At 43.0% G+C, this 16,470-nt stretch overlaps 1 protein-coding gene across 2 annotated transcripts; it reads right to left on the bottom strand.

Moving 5' to 3' along the window:
- Window positions 1–34: 34 nt before the first annotated feature.
- LOC105019697 (POU domain, class 2, transcription factor 1) lies at window positions 35–15,610 on the bottom strand. Of its 2 annotated transcripts, XM_020042518.3 has the most exons (14): window positions 11,054–11,074; window positions 9,773–9,857; window positions 9,471–9,533; window positions 9,144–9,226; window positions 8,345–8,539; window positions 8,153–8,264; window positions 7,970–8,058; window positions 7,200–7,376; window positions 6,881–7,022; window positions 6,595–6,749; window positions 6,087–6,333; window positions 5,608–5,845; window positions 5,468–5,526; window positions 35–4,158 (listed from the first exon to the last, which is right to left on the bottom strand). In XM_020042518.3, exons 1-14 carry the CDS (start codon window positions 11,057–11,059, stop codon window positions 3,878–3,880), a joined length of 1,932 nt encoding a protein of 643 aa, XP_019898077.2. In that variant the 5' UTR covers window positions 11,060–11,074; the 3' UTR covers window positions 35–3,877. The 2 variants fall into 2 exon arrangements, with proteins under 2 accessions (XP_019898077.2, XP_010884361.2); XM_010886059.5 differs by lacking the exons at window positions 9,773–9,857; window positions 11,054–11,074 and adding an exon at window positions 15,526–15,610 and having other exon boundaries at window positions 5,456–5,526; window positions 8,135–8,264.
- Window positions 15,611–16,470: the final 860 nt, after the last annotated feature.

Raw genomic sequence — 16,470 nt, forward strand, 5'->3', positions numbered from 1 at the left:
AAAGATGTGCATCTGCCAAGGAGACACATTGGCATCAATATTATGACTTTTAATGTTTTTTTATAACAAAGTTACAGTAAAAGATTTGTCATACATTTAAGTAAAAAAAAACAAACAACTGAAATCCCAGAATTACAGCAGACAAAATCAGGTCAACGCAAGTTAGGAGCTAGTTAATCGACTATGGGCTCGCTACACGTCTTCTTCCTTGTGATGACAACACGGAGCGATTGCTGTTGATATAACAGTAGTGTGCTGGTGTACTGCTGAGTGGGTGTGTTCGGCGTCTTCGCTTGCCAAGTTGCGACCTGCCTTTGCGTTGTCACCAACATACAGTACCATAGTGTTACTCTGATGGCTTCCACTTCACTGAACGGGAACAGATTTGTAGCGGTGCACAGAAAAGGGTCTTAACCTCTCAATCTGAAACACAGCCAAACTGCAATGTATAATAAAAGATACGCATTATGGGATATTAACTTCAGTCGTCTGTAAATTTTTTCTGTAGTTGGGATCTATTTTTTGGATGCCTGTGCTGTGTTGTGCGTTGGTGAACCACAGTCTGTATAAACTGTAGGATGGATGTAAAAAGGGAAAGACTGTAACAGCCAGGAATTCAATCTGGTCACGGGTTATGTAGTCATTGCGGCTGCCAAAGGCAATGTGTTTGCAGAAGTCCCGCTCCGATTTACGGTTCTATTGCACATGGATGGTTGACTGAGGTGTTTTTTTTCCAAAACGTATGCTTCGCCATGTACAATCGACTGAGTCAACCACATTTGAGTATGAGTTAACAACGTTAACTTTACATACTCAAATGTATTTACACTAGGCAGTTAATTTAAGTTTGTGCTGCCAGGCTGGTATGTGTGTCTGTGATTTCCAATGCTTTCCCCATGCAACCTGCACATTGTAGGACATGAGAAAACTTCCAATCAGAATAGAGGACCACAGCCTGAAACCAATTGGTTCTAGCTCTGTCTGTCGTCAGTGTGCCAGTTCAGAAGCACCCCATCCCTGCGATCAGATTGAATCCTTTCCAGAGTAATCTTTGGTATTTCTGTAGAGTGAACATTTAACAGGAGTTTTACAACAGGCTATGGGAAACATACCTATTCTGACTACTTGATGAACAAACAAAAAGATTTGTATATGACAAGGCCAGCATTCAATCTAACAACAGGCAATAAGCATTTGAATGTGTTCTCCTTTCACCTAAACCCAATTTACGATTAAGGCCAGGATCAATCAACTCCAGCCAGGATGGGACAGTCGAAGATTTACTTTTATCGCACTCCTTGCTCAACCAGGAAGTATTTGCCAGAATGTATATGCCCAGGGAAGAGCTTATTCTTCACCACCAACAACGACAATTCAACTTGCAAGCACTTAAACCCAGACAAGCAGTTAGTAGAGCACGATAAAACACTTATGTCTGACATTCCTCCCACAAAACTCAGGATGACGCTCAGCCAAATCACACCTCGCCTCTGAGACCAGGATTAGAACTCTAGTCACAATGGCGCAGCTGAACTGTGCGGTAGTCGTTTAAGAGCTGCGCCATACTGGAGCCCAGGCGTTGCATTTTTCAAAAATACTATAACAGCCTATAACCTGCAGTTTCATTTTAATCAAGGCAGAAGATTCAGCTAAAGGGCCAACAAAGCAGCCCTGCTGATCTAGATGATAAAATGTGTGCGTGTGCTGTAGAGTTATGACCATATGCTATAACTAGTCTTTGGTTTCTTTTGAAAGGCTGCCTCCTGGTGTAAAATAAGTGAACAGCCTCAGGTGTAACCAACACTAGAAGACCTGTGCATTGCTAAGACTGGAACAGTTAGGATTTCAATAAAGCTTTTCAAACAGGTTGTTTTATAACCTGCATTAACATAGAGTGGCAGTAGTAGTCTGAAGATATCTGTTCCATTAAGGACATAAAAAAATTATTTTCTTGGTGATATAAACAAGTAATAGCTCAAAACAGAAAAGCACAGATTGTGAGTAAAAAAACAACAACAACAAAACAGCAAAAGGGGGAAAACCCCCCACAAAAACTGTCACATTAATATGCGAGACAGCTTCAGACTCAGTTCTTAATTACAATTAAAACTGCAAATCGACATAAGAAAATGAAAGGAATGAGTCAACAACCTCAGGTTTACTTTGGTCTTGGGTCACACTATTAAACATGTCTATCCATGAGAGGATGTTAGAATTGGCACTACATTCAGCTGACCTTAGTTCAGATATAAAAACACAATATTTTATGTATATATTACTTGTGTGGATATAGAGCCAAAAATGTTAAGTCTTCCCATATGTCCCTTGAATACATATTTCAGAAAATTCAAGATAGTAGAGAAAACCCACAACAATGTCTCAAATAACCAGAGACGACTACGTTTCCTATAAGGCTTTGCAAAACACCCCCCCCCCCCTCCCAAAAGACTACATCAACCCATCAAACCACCTTCAGAATGCTTGAATGCAAATGCTTTGGTGTGTAGGAGCACAAAAAAAAATCATATACTATTTCAGTGAATATCTGACATCATAAACATAGTAATAGTAGTACTGGCCACTGCCGTTACAGTGCTATGTGGAACCAATCAACGTCAGCTCATGATCAAAATATCATTCTTGGCTGAAGTCTTTGTTTGAAACTTACAGCTACAGCGAAGCTACAGAAGGCAGGTAAACATTTCTACATTCTTGGAATTTAAACAGTGTGTTTTTCAGTTTCGCTTGACTATATTTTGTCTTGCTGCTGAGGTATTTCATTGGATAATGGTGAGTTAGTACTGGTTGCAGTACGTGGGGGCAGTGGAAGCGTTTCTTTTTGGTCATATGAGAAGGTAGAGGCTCAGATGGTCCGGTCTCCACCTAAACTTGTCAAATGCAGTGACTCACTTGGAAATGGCTGTCCTGAGCGGTATGTGATCTAAAACAGAGATCCGACAGCAACCCCTCCACATCACTGACAACTCGCCCTTTCCATTCTCCATCCTCTCTTTTTGGTAGCCCGCCTCAGTCGTCTAAGACCTCAGCCAAAGGGAGGAGAATATCGGATATAGATATCTTTGTTAGTCTTTGGAAAGTCCCTTCGAAATATTGCATTAATCTCTCCGTCAGGAGAGAGGTCCATTAAGATAAATACCTATGCTACGTTATATTAGTGAGATGATAATATAGAGCTAGTCTAGTAAACAAATAGTTTTTTGGTTGGATAAAGGACATTTAAAGTCCTCTGAAGTCTGCGGTTTTAAACTCTTCCCAGAGACTGCAGTAAAGCTCTTCCACAGCCAGCCTTTCTAGGCTTTCTGACCGATAGTTAGTCCTTTTAAAGCATTGTAACCATGTTGAAAAACAGACATGTAACAAAATCTTTCCAAAGTTTTGAAAATCTAAAAATACCAGAAAATGTACAAACGGCAAATATCAGGGAGCATCCAACTGACCTGTGACAGGAGCCGTTTAGGTAACGTGAAAACCAGCAGAGAGAAATCTTTCCTTTAGTCACAAATCTGACATCAACGGTTGAGGCCTGTACAACAGACCCTCAAATAAAACTCACAGGGAAATTAACACACAAAAGATCATCAAGACATCTCTCTAGAAAGTGTCTGTTTTCATTCAATACTCATTCAAAAAAACAAAAAAAACCCACTTGGTGTCAGAAGCAGTTCTGAGGAACAGAAAATCCTACTACTGCAAACCCTCAATCAGTCTTGAATTAGACTTCTGGTTCACAGAACAGGGAGGAATTTTTTTTTTTTCCAGACAACAACTTTTTGGTGGCAGCAAAACAAATAAAAAGATTAAATAACTACCAAAAGGAACGGAAGAAAGGGGAAGGGGTTGTGACCCGAGCGTTCATTCACTGGGCCTTGGAGGCGGTTGCGATGCTGTTGACAGACGTGGTTGCCGTGGTGATGGCGTTGCTGCCAGCGCTGACGTGCAGGTTAAGTGGGCTGGATGAGACCCCAGCAGGGACGAAGTTGACGGGGTTACTGGCCAGTAGGGACAGGCTCTGGGGATTCAGGAAAAGGGGTGTGTTCACAAGGCCAGAGGCGGAACCGGCTGCGCTGGTGTTGGTGAAAAGCAGGTTCCCGTTCCCGTCCAGGGTGGTGATGGGGAAGGAGCCGCTGGAGGCCAGGGCTGCGGTTAGAGGGAGCATGGAGGAGGGAAGGTTAGGCCATCAAAAGGGTGGAACAGGACATTTTATACATGAAAGGGATAGTAAACAGGCCTTTGTTTATGGCTTGCAGTACATGAAAGGGATTCTTGTGGATTGGGGCAACTAAGGAAGTGATGAACTGGTCAGAAGGACAGAGGAGACAGTTAAGCAGTTAATCTGTTTGTCCTTTTGTTCTGCTATTTAGCCAGGGTCCAGACATCATTCAACAACCAGTGTGTTGGATCAAGCCTAACCGCTGTTTCTTGCAATTGCTGTATTAATAAAGGTTCAATTTGAGTATTCAGACTTTTCTCCATGGTAATTTCCAGAACAAAAGGATTAGGGATCATTTATCCCCGATGCCACAACGGTGGTAACCAAATTGAAATAGATTTATAATACATTTAAATAAGCAAGAAAGTAATCTGTTTTTAAAGGACTTTGGGCATTTAAGACGGTCAAACTCAGCCTCAAATGTTCACACTTGCATATTTTGAAGCAGGCTTGCGCCACCCTTAGCCTAGGGCTAGCTGGCCCTGCTCTGGAGCTGTGTTAGCCCTGACTTTTCAGGGCTAGCCCCAGAAACACGGTGCCAAAATAACCAGTATGTAACAGGGTCAAGAACAAAACCATAGAATATTTATTGTCCAATCACAAAACCTGCACTTTCACTTAATTTACATACGCTCTTGACATGCGCCGTTACCAACAGCTACAATGTATTTCTTTTTCGGTCCTTTCACTCTGCAAACTTTTGTCGTTTCATTATACCTGCTAAATCTAAAGTAGTTATTGCAGCTTGCTTTTGACATAAATCTAGCAAATATGTTGAAAGAATGAAGGTGGACTAATGTTTTTCTTTCTTTGCATAGTTTTAAAAAAGATGCCAAAGCAAATACCAATAGGGTGGGCATCTTGATCAAACGATGTCATGAAGTCGTTAATTAAATCATGGTAGCGGAACACTGATCACGTGTCAGTGATGTACTGTAACATTATTTGCATGCCAGAGAGAACGTAACATTTGTAACTTATCATGGAATGTAAAATGGTATTGTGCCGTATTTGTCCGTTAGCCCGTGGTTTAGGAATACAAGTGTGAATCCTAATCCCAGGGTTAAACCTTAGCCCAGGGTTAACAAACTCGTGTGAACACAGGCTAGGCTAACAGACTTAGCCTGGGGCTTAGAGCAATGCAGTGTGAAAAGGCCTAATGAGTTTTTTTTCGATGGAAGCTGCTACAGTATGTGTAGGGGTACAGAAGCAGGGTGTACTTGCCGCTCAACACACCTTGGATGGTGGCCAATGCTCCTCCGAGACCTCCAGTGGTTAGATTAAGTAAGGTGCCCCTGCGGAAGTAACCTGTCAGTAACGTGACATAACGACTGAACAGACACAGTACTCAGCGTGTGCGTGTGCGTGCGCCTCACCCGGTGTTGAACTGTGATGAGGGCATGAGACCCGGGGTGATTCCGGCCGCTGCCGCTGCCATGGCAGCCAGGCCCCCTCCGTTGCTGTAGAGCATCGGCCCAGCCTGCGTCACGGCAACGGACGGCTGGGAGACGGTGGTCGCCGCGGAGGAGGAGGGCGTGAGTGACACTGAGGTGGCAGCGGGGGCGCTGGAGATGACTGATGCCGTGTTGCTGGTGCCCGAGGCCAGAGACGTGCCTAAACAGATAATAAGGCATATCACACATCAACGGTATAATATAGGAAGACAGAGGCCGGCAGGCAGAGAGACAGACAGAGGCCGGCAGGCAGAGAGACAGACAGAGGCCGGCAGGCAGAGAGACAGACAGAGGCCGGCAGGCAGAGAGACAGACAGAGGCCGGCAGGCAGAGAGACAGACAGAGGCCGGCAGGCAGAGAGACAGACATAGGCCGGCAGGCAGAGAGACAGGCTGACTGACCTGTGAGACTGAGGGTGGTGACGGGCAGAGAGGGACTGACTGTCACAGTGGTCTGAGGCAGGCTGTTCACCATGCAGGCTGTGGTGGTGGCGGAGAACATGGACCTGTGGAGAGCTGAGCTGCTGGGGGGATTGATCCTCTTCTCCTTCTGCCGCCGGTTACAGAACCACACCCGGATCACCTCCTTCTCCATGTTCAGCTGGTCAGCTATCAGGGAGATCTCGTCCGACGACGGCTTCTGGTTCTGCTGCAAGGGGACAAAGAAACCCCAACTCCCCATCAGTACAGAAAGGGGAGGCTATTTATTCGAAATAATTTTCTATCCATTAAAAGGGGGACACATAACCTCACATGTTTTTAAGAAGCTCATTTAAAGTGGTCTGTAGACAACCCGACTACTTCTAATGTTGCTGTGGAAAATCCTATGTTCCTCATCTGATTCAAACTCTTCAAAATGGCTGAAACGTATCTTGTAGAAATCTTCTTTGTTCCGTTAACCAGGTCTTACCTGCATGAAACTCCTCTCCAGGGCCATACGGATGTTAGTGTCAATGCTGGTTCTCTTCTTGCGCCGCCGGTTGACAAGGTCCAAGGACACTCCCGGCGAGCCGTGGCCAGAGCCCAGGGGACTGAGGCTGGGGCTGGACTCGGAGCTCATGTGCTCTGGAGGTCGGTGGACAAGAAGAGTGGATCAGTGAGCATGGAGGGCGAGGAAGCCCTTAGATACACAATGAAAATTTTTAATGTTGATATTTTGACACGCACAAACACACACTGCCCCTGCAAAGACCGACCTGCGTCGTTGAGCCACTTCTCCAGCAGCGGCTTCAGCTTGCACATGTTCTTGAAGCTCAGGTTGAGGGCTTCGAAGCGGGAGATGGTGGTCTGGCTGAAGTCATTACCATATAGCTTCCCCATGGCCAATCCCACGTCACCCTGAGAGGGGCGGAGACGTACAGAGTCAAAAAGTCACATATTGTCAATATACATATACAGTAAATTAATTGGTTATTTCCTTCATGGGAGGAGCTGAAAAGGGTTTTGGATTAAACCATTGATCACACACAAACGCATGCCCTCCGTAAGGAGTGTAATACAGTCACTCGGCCGTACCTGTGTGAAGCCCAATCGGATCCTCCTCTGTTTGAAGGCCTTGGCGAACACCTCCAGCTCCTCCAGCTCGTTGACATCCTCCAGGCTGGGCGTGCCCCCACCCTTAAGGGGCGGGGTCTGGGAGTGGGGGAAGAACTGCCCAGGGGTGGAGGCTATGGCCCGTGTGGGGGTGGAAGGCTGTGTGGGATAACAGAATGACAGGGGGAGAAAAAAAAAAAGACTAAATAATGAAGAAGGGAATGATCCCATTGAGCGGTCTGTCCAGAAACAGGCTATAGCCCTACCCGTAATGCAGTTGTGTAGACCAGAAATCACTGGCTGCGTGTGTAGCCATCATTTTGTGCCATAAGTTTAGAAAACTAACGCTGATGGCAAACAGCTTAAAATATCCACATGTAAGCCAGAGTGTCTTGATTTTTTAAAATTGCGTCGCCTTCAACACAAGCCTGTTAACCAATCGAGTTTTACAACAATGGTAGTGACTAATTAATGAGGCTGTCTCGAAGGTTGAGCCAAGTTTACTTGAGGCAGCCTAGACAGATGTTGTTTTATTAATGTATGGATGTGAAGAAACATTGAAATTTGACAATCAATTTTGCACCTAAATTACAGGCAAAATACCTGAACTCCATTGTGCATCTCTCTGCCAGCAGAATGTTTAATGTTTATAAATATGTCTGTCTCTGTGTGTATGTGTGTGTGTATGTGTGTGTGTATGTGTGTGTGTATGTGTGTGTGCGTGCGTGCGTGCGCATCTGTATTTCCCTGACCTGAGGGGCGATGGTGAGGGTCGGCGTCTGTAGCAGATTGGCTTGGCTCTGAGGTACTTGAGTGAGAAGATTTTGGGCTTGCATGAGACCTGTCAAAACGAGGCAACGTTTAGCGAAAGGCACCAAAAGACGAGAAAACGACTTCAGCGCTGGCGTATAGCTTACAAGGACTGTACAACATACTGGGCTGTCCCTGTGCAGTCTGGGAGATGAAGAACTGGGTCGGTTGGAGCTGGGTGGCCATGGAGTGGCCCGGCTGGACCAGCACAAACTGCTGAAGTCCCTGCTGTTGGAGCTGAGAGAAAGGGGGCCGTTAGTATGCATGTTAGTGTGTGGTGTGTGTGTGTGTGTGTGTCGCATCAGTAGACGTGTTACCGGGGTGATGTGTATGGGCTGGGACAGCGGGAGCTGGGCGTTGGCGGGGGTGGCTGCGGAGGCAGAGATGGCGGCCCCCGTGGTGCTGCTGTTGTTCGCCGCCTGGCTGGCGCTGTGCTGCTGGACAGCCGCCGCCAGGAGCTGGGCCTGGGCCTGCTGGAAGAACAACTGCTGCTGCGCCGGGGACAGGCTCAGCTGGGGGGTTCGGGTAAGAGACAGAGAAAGAGGGAGCGTAAGCCGAAGTGTAAGCAAAAGGGCAAGGGATGAGATGGCATGTGCAATTGCAAAATGACTGATTCAGAGTTGACTTGAAACCCCACTGAATGGAGATAGTGTGGTTTAAACCGGAGTGAATGAGGGCCAGAGAGAGCGTGATGAGCATATTCCCCTCCGTCTGTTTATAAGTGCCAGTCGAGCGTCCTAATTAGCATACAGGGGGGTCCGGGAGATAAGGAATGCCTTGTGAAAGGCTACTGTCCTTTCATTTAACCATGGCGAGGGTGTTGAGGGGTCACTGTGGCAACGCCGGACGCAACGAACGGACCTCTTGAGCAGGGGACACTGCTTTATCTGTCTATTTAAGCCGGCCTGCCAGAACACGACGTTCCTGTCCTGTCGGCCAGGACAAAGTGACTGTTGCCTCGTGGACTATGAGAAGCTCGGTAACGACATGCATGTGAGCGACATAATGGAATGTACTTAATCTCCTCGGGACATTAAGGTTCCCAGAAAACAGAATGTTACCGTTGGAAACGGGGCCCCCCACCCCTCCACAGAATGAAGGCTGCCGATGTGTTACCTGTTGCAGGAGAGCTTGCGACTGTGCGTTGCTAAGAGACATGACTGTCTGCTTCTGAGCGTCCACTCCATTGGTCAAGACTCCTAGAGGGAAGGGGCAGTCAGTCAGAACGGTGACTCATTTCACAAAGACTCAAGCCCTCGTCAACAATATTACTGTTACCGCGGTTACAACAGTCCCGAGTTGATGATGACCTGGCTGAAGAGTTGGCTTCAATACTCATTTATTTCAAACAAACTTTAATAGAATGCAAATTGACATTGTAATCTAGAAGCTACATACGTTCACCATGTTAATGTGGCATGTACTATATGAGCGAAAACTCACCTTTGACAACTTCGCCGTTCTCCATGGTGCTCTTACTGGATATTGACAGGTTGATTACCGAGTCTGTAAATGAGAACAAAACAAGGCTTACCAGACAGCTGGGAAAAATCCATCTTCTTAAGAGGCAACAGCATTCTGTCTTTAAAAGCCAACAGAATACACCTTCAAGCAATCAACAAGTGTCAAATTCCCCAAAACACTAGCAGTCTAGCACAGGACATGGAATACAAGCCCAAAACACAGTCTCCATGAAACTGTATGTTGGTGTGGAGGCTGGCACAGGTCTCCCCCACTGCTCTCACCCTCTATGGCAGAGTCCAGTCCACAGTCCACAGCATCACGGTCATGCCATACGAGCCTGAAAAGCTCACTCTGACCAGCTGGGCGCTGGGAACCGCAACAAAAACAGCCAACAGGATTCAAGACAACTAAAGATATGGTTGTTGAACTCAAAGAACTAGCTGCTCGGAACGACAGCGCACTCACTTCCACAATCAAGAAGAGTGTGGCAAACTGTCTCACTCACCCCCACCCCCCCCTCCCTGGAATGGAACAGAAACAAAGAGTGCAGCTGGTAGCGTAGCGGCAGTAACGAAGCAGCCTAATCAGTATTCAGCTGATTAGAGCCGTATGCAAATTCGGGCCCCGTTTCTCGTTTGGCCCTGGCGCCCGCTTTGAAGTTCCTGCGAGCAATTCATTTCACACAGGGCTCCGAAAGCTTTCTGCATAATTCGAAATGAAAAAAAAAGAAAAAAAAAATCTCCATAAATATTTATCGGCTCATTTGCATATTAATTGGATAGCTTTTAAGGAGCACGTAGCATGTGCCAAATAAGTTCACTCTCGTGCATCCGCGCTCCCACGCACGCAGACGTATACACACACTGATGCACACGACACACAAACACACCCACGTTACATACCCACACCAATTATCAGCCAAATGCAACACTGATAATGCAAGGCGGGAGGAGGAGGCTGAGTGACTTCCAAGCTCTAGGCACAAGGCCCGACTTTATCATCTCCAAATAAAACTGATAGTAAACTTTGCTTCCAAATGACAAAGGCATGAGTGGATACAGTCTTACCCAATACATTATCATGGCCTTCTCCTAAATGGTAAATCTCCTAAACAAAGCATAGATGACAGTGAATTTGCATATGACTCCCTACATTGAAAACGTCGTTTGAGCTGCACCGGAAAGTTGTTGATAAGAGCCTTGCATTTCACTGCTGCTGGGGCTCCATAAACCTAACTGGCACACAATGCATTATGTAAATCCTTCAATTAATAGAATTTCAGATTAGCAATTCATTATGCTTTCATGTTATTGAAAGCCCCAATGCATAATGCAAAGTAGATAAGGGAGAGGAAGAGCGCGGGAGGAGAGACAGTGAGCAAGGGGAGAAAGACTGAGGCAGCAGATATAATTCAGCATATTCAAATAACAGACATCCAAAAATATGCAAAACAACATGCAAAACATTCAGAATATTCTGTCTAACTGGTGCTGAAAAACACCTCATAATATTCCCAACAATTGCAGGTCCAGACAATTCTTTCCCCAGTAACATGTCATTACATTCATAAAAGTCTGTCCGTACACTGCACTGTTTGGATGCCCTCATTGCACAGATAGCCAACACGAGTGACTTATGAGGTGATTGAAAAATCACATGAAAACACTGTTTCAGGTTGTGTTTTTGCCACACTACAACGTGATAGTCTTTACTGGGCCTGAAAAAAAAAAAAAGAAATATTGGGATTGACATCATTTGTAGACATCTTGCTCTGCCCTGATACAAACATCTGTAAAGTCCCTCAGATAAGGCTTGAATTTCAAGCATAGATTCAAATATAAATACTTTTAAAAATCCTCATATAGGGAAGTGCTAGGCAACTAACGAAGCACACATTAAATCTCTTTAAGCATGGTCACGTAATAATTATGCTGTTCATGATGTATTTAACCACCCAGACACCAAAGACAGTTGTAATTCTGAACTAACATGTAGCACAGGATGGATGCTCAGGGATATTAATGTGGCCACTGGTCGTTTTAAAAATGCAAATAGAATGACCAAGGATGGATCAACCATATTAGTTACTCCAAAAATACGTGAAAAACATGGCACTAACGTAATAAAATAAAAACAAGTTCGATGAAAACATTTCTGGGCACAAATCCAACACCACCCTTCAATAAGTAACTGCCCCCTTATTTTCATACATGAAGACGCCTGCATTGTAAGGCTATGCTTGACTGGGGAGTTGCAGACGAAAAAAACAACAGGTTGCAGTAAAATACAGGCTGCCGCTGGGAAAAAATTATACAGCTCCGTAAAAAATTAAGAGACCACTGCACCTTTTTCTTTCCTTTCCAAAAAAGTTGAAAAGGAAAGTTTTGAGTGAGGAACAGACGCGTTCAATTTGCAGTGGTCTCTTAATTTGAACCCTTCTGTTCCTCACTCAAAACCTTCCTTTTCGACTTTTTTGGAAAGGAAAGAAAAAGGGGCAGTGGTCTCAATTTCTTTTCCGAAGCTGTAGATAATGTTCATTTTGTAACGCAACAAAATGTGAAAAGGGCCAAGGACGCTATGTACGTGGGAAAAGACGTACACAACTCAGTTCCTCTGAACATTATGCCAGCATGACTTTGATGCATGCACACTGAGAAGCACACACTGACGCCATGACGACATAGGTCGATGGCGGCTCAGAACAACGCGTTAATGTAAAACCAGGTCGATCGTTTTAGTTTGGCTTCCTGGCATGAGTTGTGTTTGGAAGTGAGAAATTGTTCATCTTGAATGCTTGGTTGAGCTCCACATTAAAATAACGTTGGAGCCACCAAACAGGTGGTCTACTTGTGGATGGGAAATTTGTTTATAGCCAAGCAGCACCAAATACTGTACCTAAAAGCATTACTCTTACAGATGGATTATTGCCATGAAAATCTTGAATAGAACGTTGTACAGGATTAACATTTATTTATTTTTTACAATAAAACACCTGCATAGAAAGCATCAGTGTTCTTTTATTGGTATTTGATAGTTGATGATTTGTTCCCTGGAAATCTGCAGACTAATCAATTATCATTTAAGCCCCAAATATTTATTAAATCCAGTAGTTTCTAAATGTAATTTATTAGTTTACTATCAAAAATTGTAAAGAGTAATATATCTTCTGGATTACCAAAACTCAGTAATGTAATCTGATTACTTTCAGATTTGCTTTTAGAATACTTACCTACTAGAAAACATTAAAAGACAAGGCATATTACATGATCATTAATGGATGTTGTTTTCCTAACCAAATGCTTTCTACTTCAAGATAATAACAGGACTGGGCTTTATATTAAACAAGAAGTCAGTCAGCTTATCATTATCATCATAACTTGTATGTATTAGCCTACTCTGTTGTTTGCGTTTTTATTATCATTAAGGACTCACTGTTTAAAACATTGAAACAGAAATGCTGTTCTAATTAAATTACATTAGGCAATTTGTATAAATAACATTTTTGTTGGTGACACATAGCTATCCAGTTTTAGCTCCTGAAGTTTATTAAAGGGCAAAAGAGCAAAGTCTGATCATGTCTCTGTTAGGCCTGTGGAAAAAAATATTTAATTATTAAATTAGATTGAGCAATAAAAGCCCCAGGAGATGTTTGACAGATGATTTTAGAAGGTAATTCAAACTTGTATATTCCAAATTGGGTGGGATACAAAATGTTGCAAGAATGCTTTTTTAACTGGCTTTCCAATGTCTGGACCTCCCCAAAAAAGATGACTGATATGTAGTTCAGGCTACAATTTTTTAATTCAAAAGGTTATTGGGTTGCATATTATAAATGGGAACAATACAAACAATACGATATTATCCTGATAAGATAATATTGTGATTTATTTATTCTTCGTGTTTTGCAATAAACTAAGTATTGCGATTCATTATTAACTTTAATTTGGGTGAAGTGGTGTTCAATTTCCAAACAAATGTTGAGAGCAGAATCTTATGCACATATAGGTGCCTGGTTTGCGCTCAGACGCGAAAGCAATTTGGACCTTTACGCTGACTTCTCAGCAGGAAACGCTGTTCAGTTTTGTGCATGCGCAAGAAATACCCTTTTCTTATCGCTCTAACTGACATTCACTACCGATTACTTCTCCCGTTTTCTGATTGGCCCAGTGCTGCTGTCTGGCGATTCAGTAATACAAATCGCTTAAGACTAGCCATGGGTGGTCAACTAAACACAGCTTTAGGTGAGTTAGCGATCACAGGTAAGACGATCACAAACTGGTACCAAGGTCTAAATCTGTTGCAGAGTGCCATGATGTTAAACCATAATATCATACATCAGGCATTTTAGTTGCCTCGAAAGGAGGTTATCATGTTAACGAAAATAACAGCACTTTTGTCTGTGGGATAATTTCTTCCGCTGCCATTCACTAACTTAAATCTGACTACTGTTATTAACTATAGTATCTTGCACAGGGGATTTATCGTTCAACATTCCACTCTAGTACTAACAACGATAGGCTACAGTATATTGTGCACATTGTTGATGCCATTGATGCCCGTGGTTTAAATATTACAGCAATTAAACATCAGAAATACTTTGAAAACATCAATGGTAGGCAGATATTCTTGTGATATGAATCACAACTTGCATGTACTAATAATATACTTTAAAGTATGTTTATTTACAAAAAAGCCAGAGAAACATTTTCACTGTATACGGCCCTGTGTGACCACCCACCAGTGTGGCTGGAAACATGGCCTACCTGCCAATGGCAAAATCTACCCTCATTTGGCGTTAATATAACATTCCTTCTTGGTGTCACTGTATCAAAACAATGTCAAATGGATAGAAATTGCAACACTACTGAATCGATTTTTCCCCAACCCCTGTTACGTATGCTACATAGAGATTTGTGAATAACCATTCAGAACCCCAATCAGTGAGGCTTGATTAAATGAGAGCAGCAGTGTGACTCTGATGAATGTATACGAAAGGCCAAGTCATCTCAGTAGTTATTGTCCTGAAACAATATCTGTAGCTTTCTACACAGCTAAATGTCAAACTATGACATTTCAATGCCTACTTTCACTGCCAAACGACCTACCTGTGTTTCTTTCTAAATTGTTTCCAGATAACTAGTCTGTGATCAAAGACAATTCAACTTTAACCTTGTGCAGCGGCAGACACCACATGAAGATGGTTTTATTTTTAACTGTTAAAAAAACATAGCTGTCTCAAAAAATATTCAGGGCGGGCACACCCCAGACTCCCCTAAAAGAAACTTCCTTGCCCCTGATGTGGTTGTCTTAACTGGCTGGGAATGCAGAAAGTCGTGAACAGCGTCTCCTTAATGACAACAATTTTAATGTTTTCATTCTTACTCGTTGGCACACAAGTGCAAATACAGATTCAAAAATCTTAACTGTAAAGAATGGGTTGAGGAAGTAATGTTAATCCCAAAGCGTTAAGTTATGAAAACAGTAATCTCATTCTAAATACGCACTGTCAAGTCCAACTCTGAACTGTATTGTAAATAACACACTGATGAAATTTATATACCTGTAATAGCAAGTTCTTGTTAGCTACTTTTATTTAATTAATTATATGCATACCTCTTGTGAGACATGAATATTCAACGATTGGTGTTAGCAGCTAGTTAGCATTAGCACAAAGTAAAAACTAAGCTAGTGCCAATGCTAGCTAGTTTAGTATGCCATTTTTCCTTAATGTTTATTCACATGAACAACAAAAACGTCTCAGATACAAAAAAAATGGATTGCAAATAAAAGACATAATATGCTAAAACGCTTTGACTTTCGGCTATGAATATGGAACGCGCACCGTGGTCCACACAAAGGAGGGAATGTCCTCTCCTCGGAACGACAACAACCATCCTGTATAGTTTCCTTCTACCCGCACATTATAGCTAACGCTAGCTAACCTCTGCTGCCAGCCTTTTCGTTCATTTGTCCCGATAACAAGCGCAATAAAAGATCTTCTTCAAATGAATATGTAAAATGTAGTAATGATTACCTGGCCCTGAACTTTCATGTTGACTCATTACTCCTCCGTCAGCCATATTGAATATTTAAAACAAATGCATCAGTCAACGATAGAAGCCCTCCCACCCGTGTCGTCGTCACAATGTGACCTGTCCTTTTATAGCTCTGATATAAATCGACCATGCTAGGAAACACAGAAATAGGCCTCTATCACGATGAAAGCCTCGAAGACGATTTCGAACACTTTGTAGTACCTGACCGCCTACCGACTCTAACATTAACTTAAAACGATGTATAGCTTAGCTATGCATGCTCATTTACAATTATCCGTGGGCTTGGCCATCTAATCACTACACTTGGCAGGCATTCTAAAATAAATCACATCTCTACAAACAGGGAGAGTATAGCCTTGGCAAACAGAAACATTGTAGTCAGTATAGGTCTTTATTCGTCGTGTGCCTGGGTTTTTCTTCTGGTATGAATTGGGGGCAGGAGGGCATACAAGTCCATGCTTGTCTTTCTCAATAGTTTTTTTAGTGAGTAATAAAAACAGGATAATGTATGCCTTCCCTCGGTATGTAGACCTTTCAGCAACAATTTTTGCCAAGTGTTTTGGGGAAATACTGTGATTAAAAGTATGTTATGGTTATATTTTTATCTTTATTTTACCAGGTAAGTTGACCACAAACACATTCTTATTTACAGCAACACCTGGAGCAGTTGAGGTTAAGTGCATTGACAGAACAACAGCTTTCACCTTGCAATGCATTCCCCATTGCAATGCAAATTGTTTTGAAATTTGGTTCACGATGATCCAAAGGCCTTCTATTCTGTCTTACTCTGTGTTTGCTAATCCAAGTATTTCATTTCAAAAGGCTAATTGAGCATAAGAAAACTATTTTACAATTATGAAACTGCTGTGCTGATTACAGAGACAATAAATCTGTTGATGTTGAGACTGGTGTTATGCGGGTAC

This window comes from Esox lucius, chromosome 22, assembly GCF_011004845.1.
Source record: "Esox lucius isolate fEsoLuc1 chromosome 22, fEsoLuc1.pri, whole genome shotgun sequence".
Lineage (NCBI taxonomy): Eukaryota > Metazoa > Chordata > Actinopteri > Esociformes > Esocidae > Esox > Esox lucius.

What these genes read in the sequence shown, in the direction of transcription:
- LOC105019697 (XM_020042518.3), bottom strand. An exon ending in GAACGGCGAAGTTGTCAAAG is followed by an intron (nt 9,227 to 9,470) that starts GTGAGTTTTCGC and finishes CCTTCCCTCTAG; the next exon opens with GAGTCTTGACCAATGGAGTG. An exon ending in GACTGCACAGGGACAGCCCA is followed by an intron (nt 8,059 to 8,152) that starts GTATGTTGTACA and finishes TCGTTTTGACAG; the next exon opens with GTCTCATGCAAGCCCAAAAT.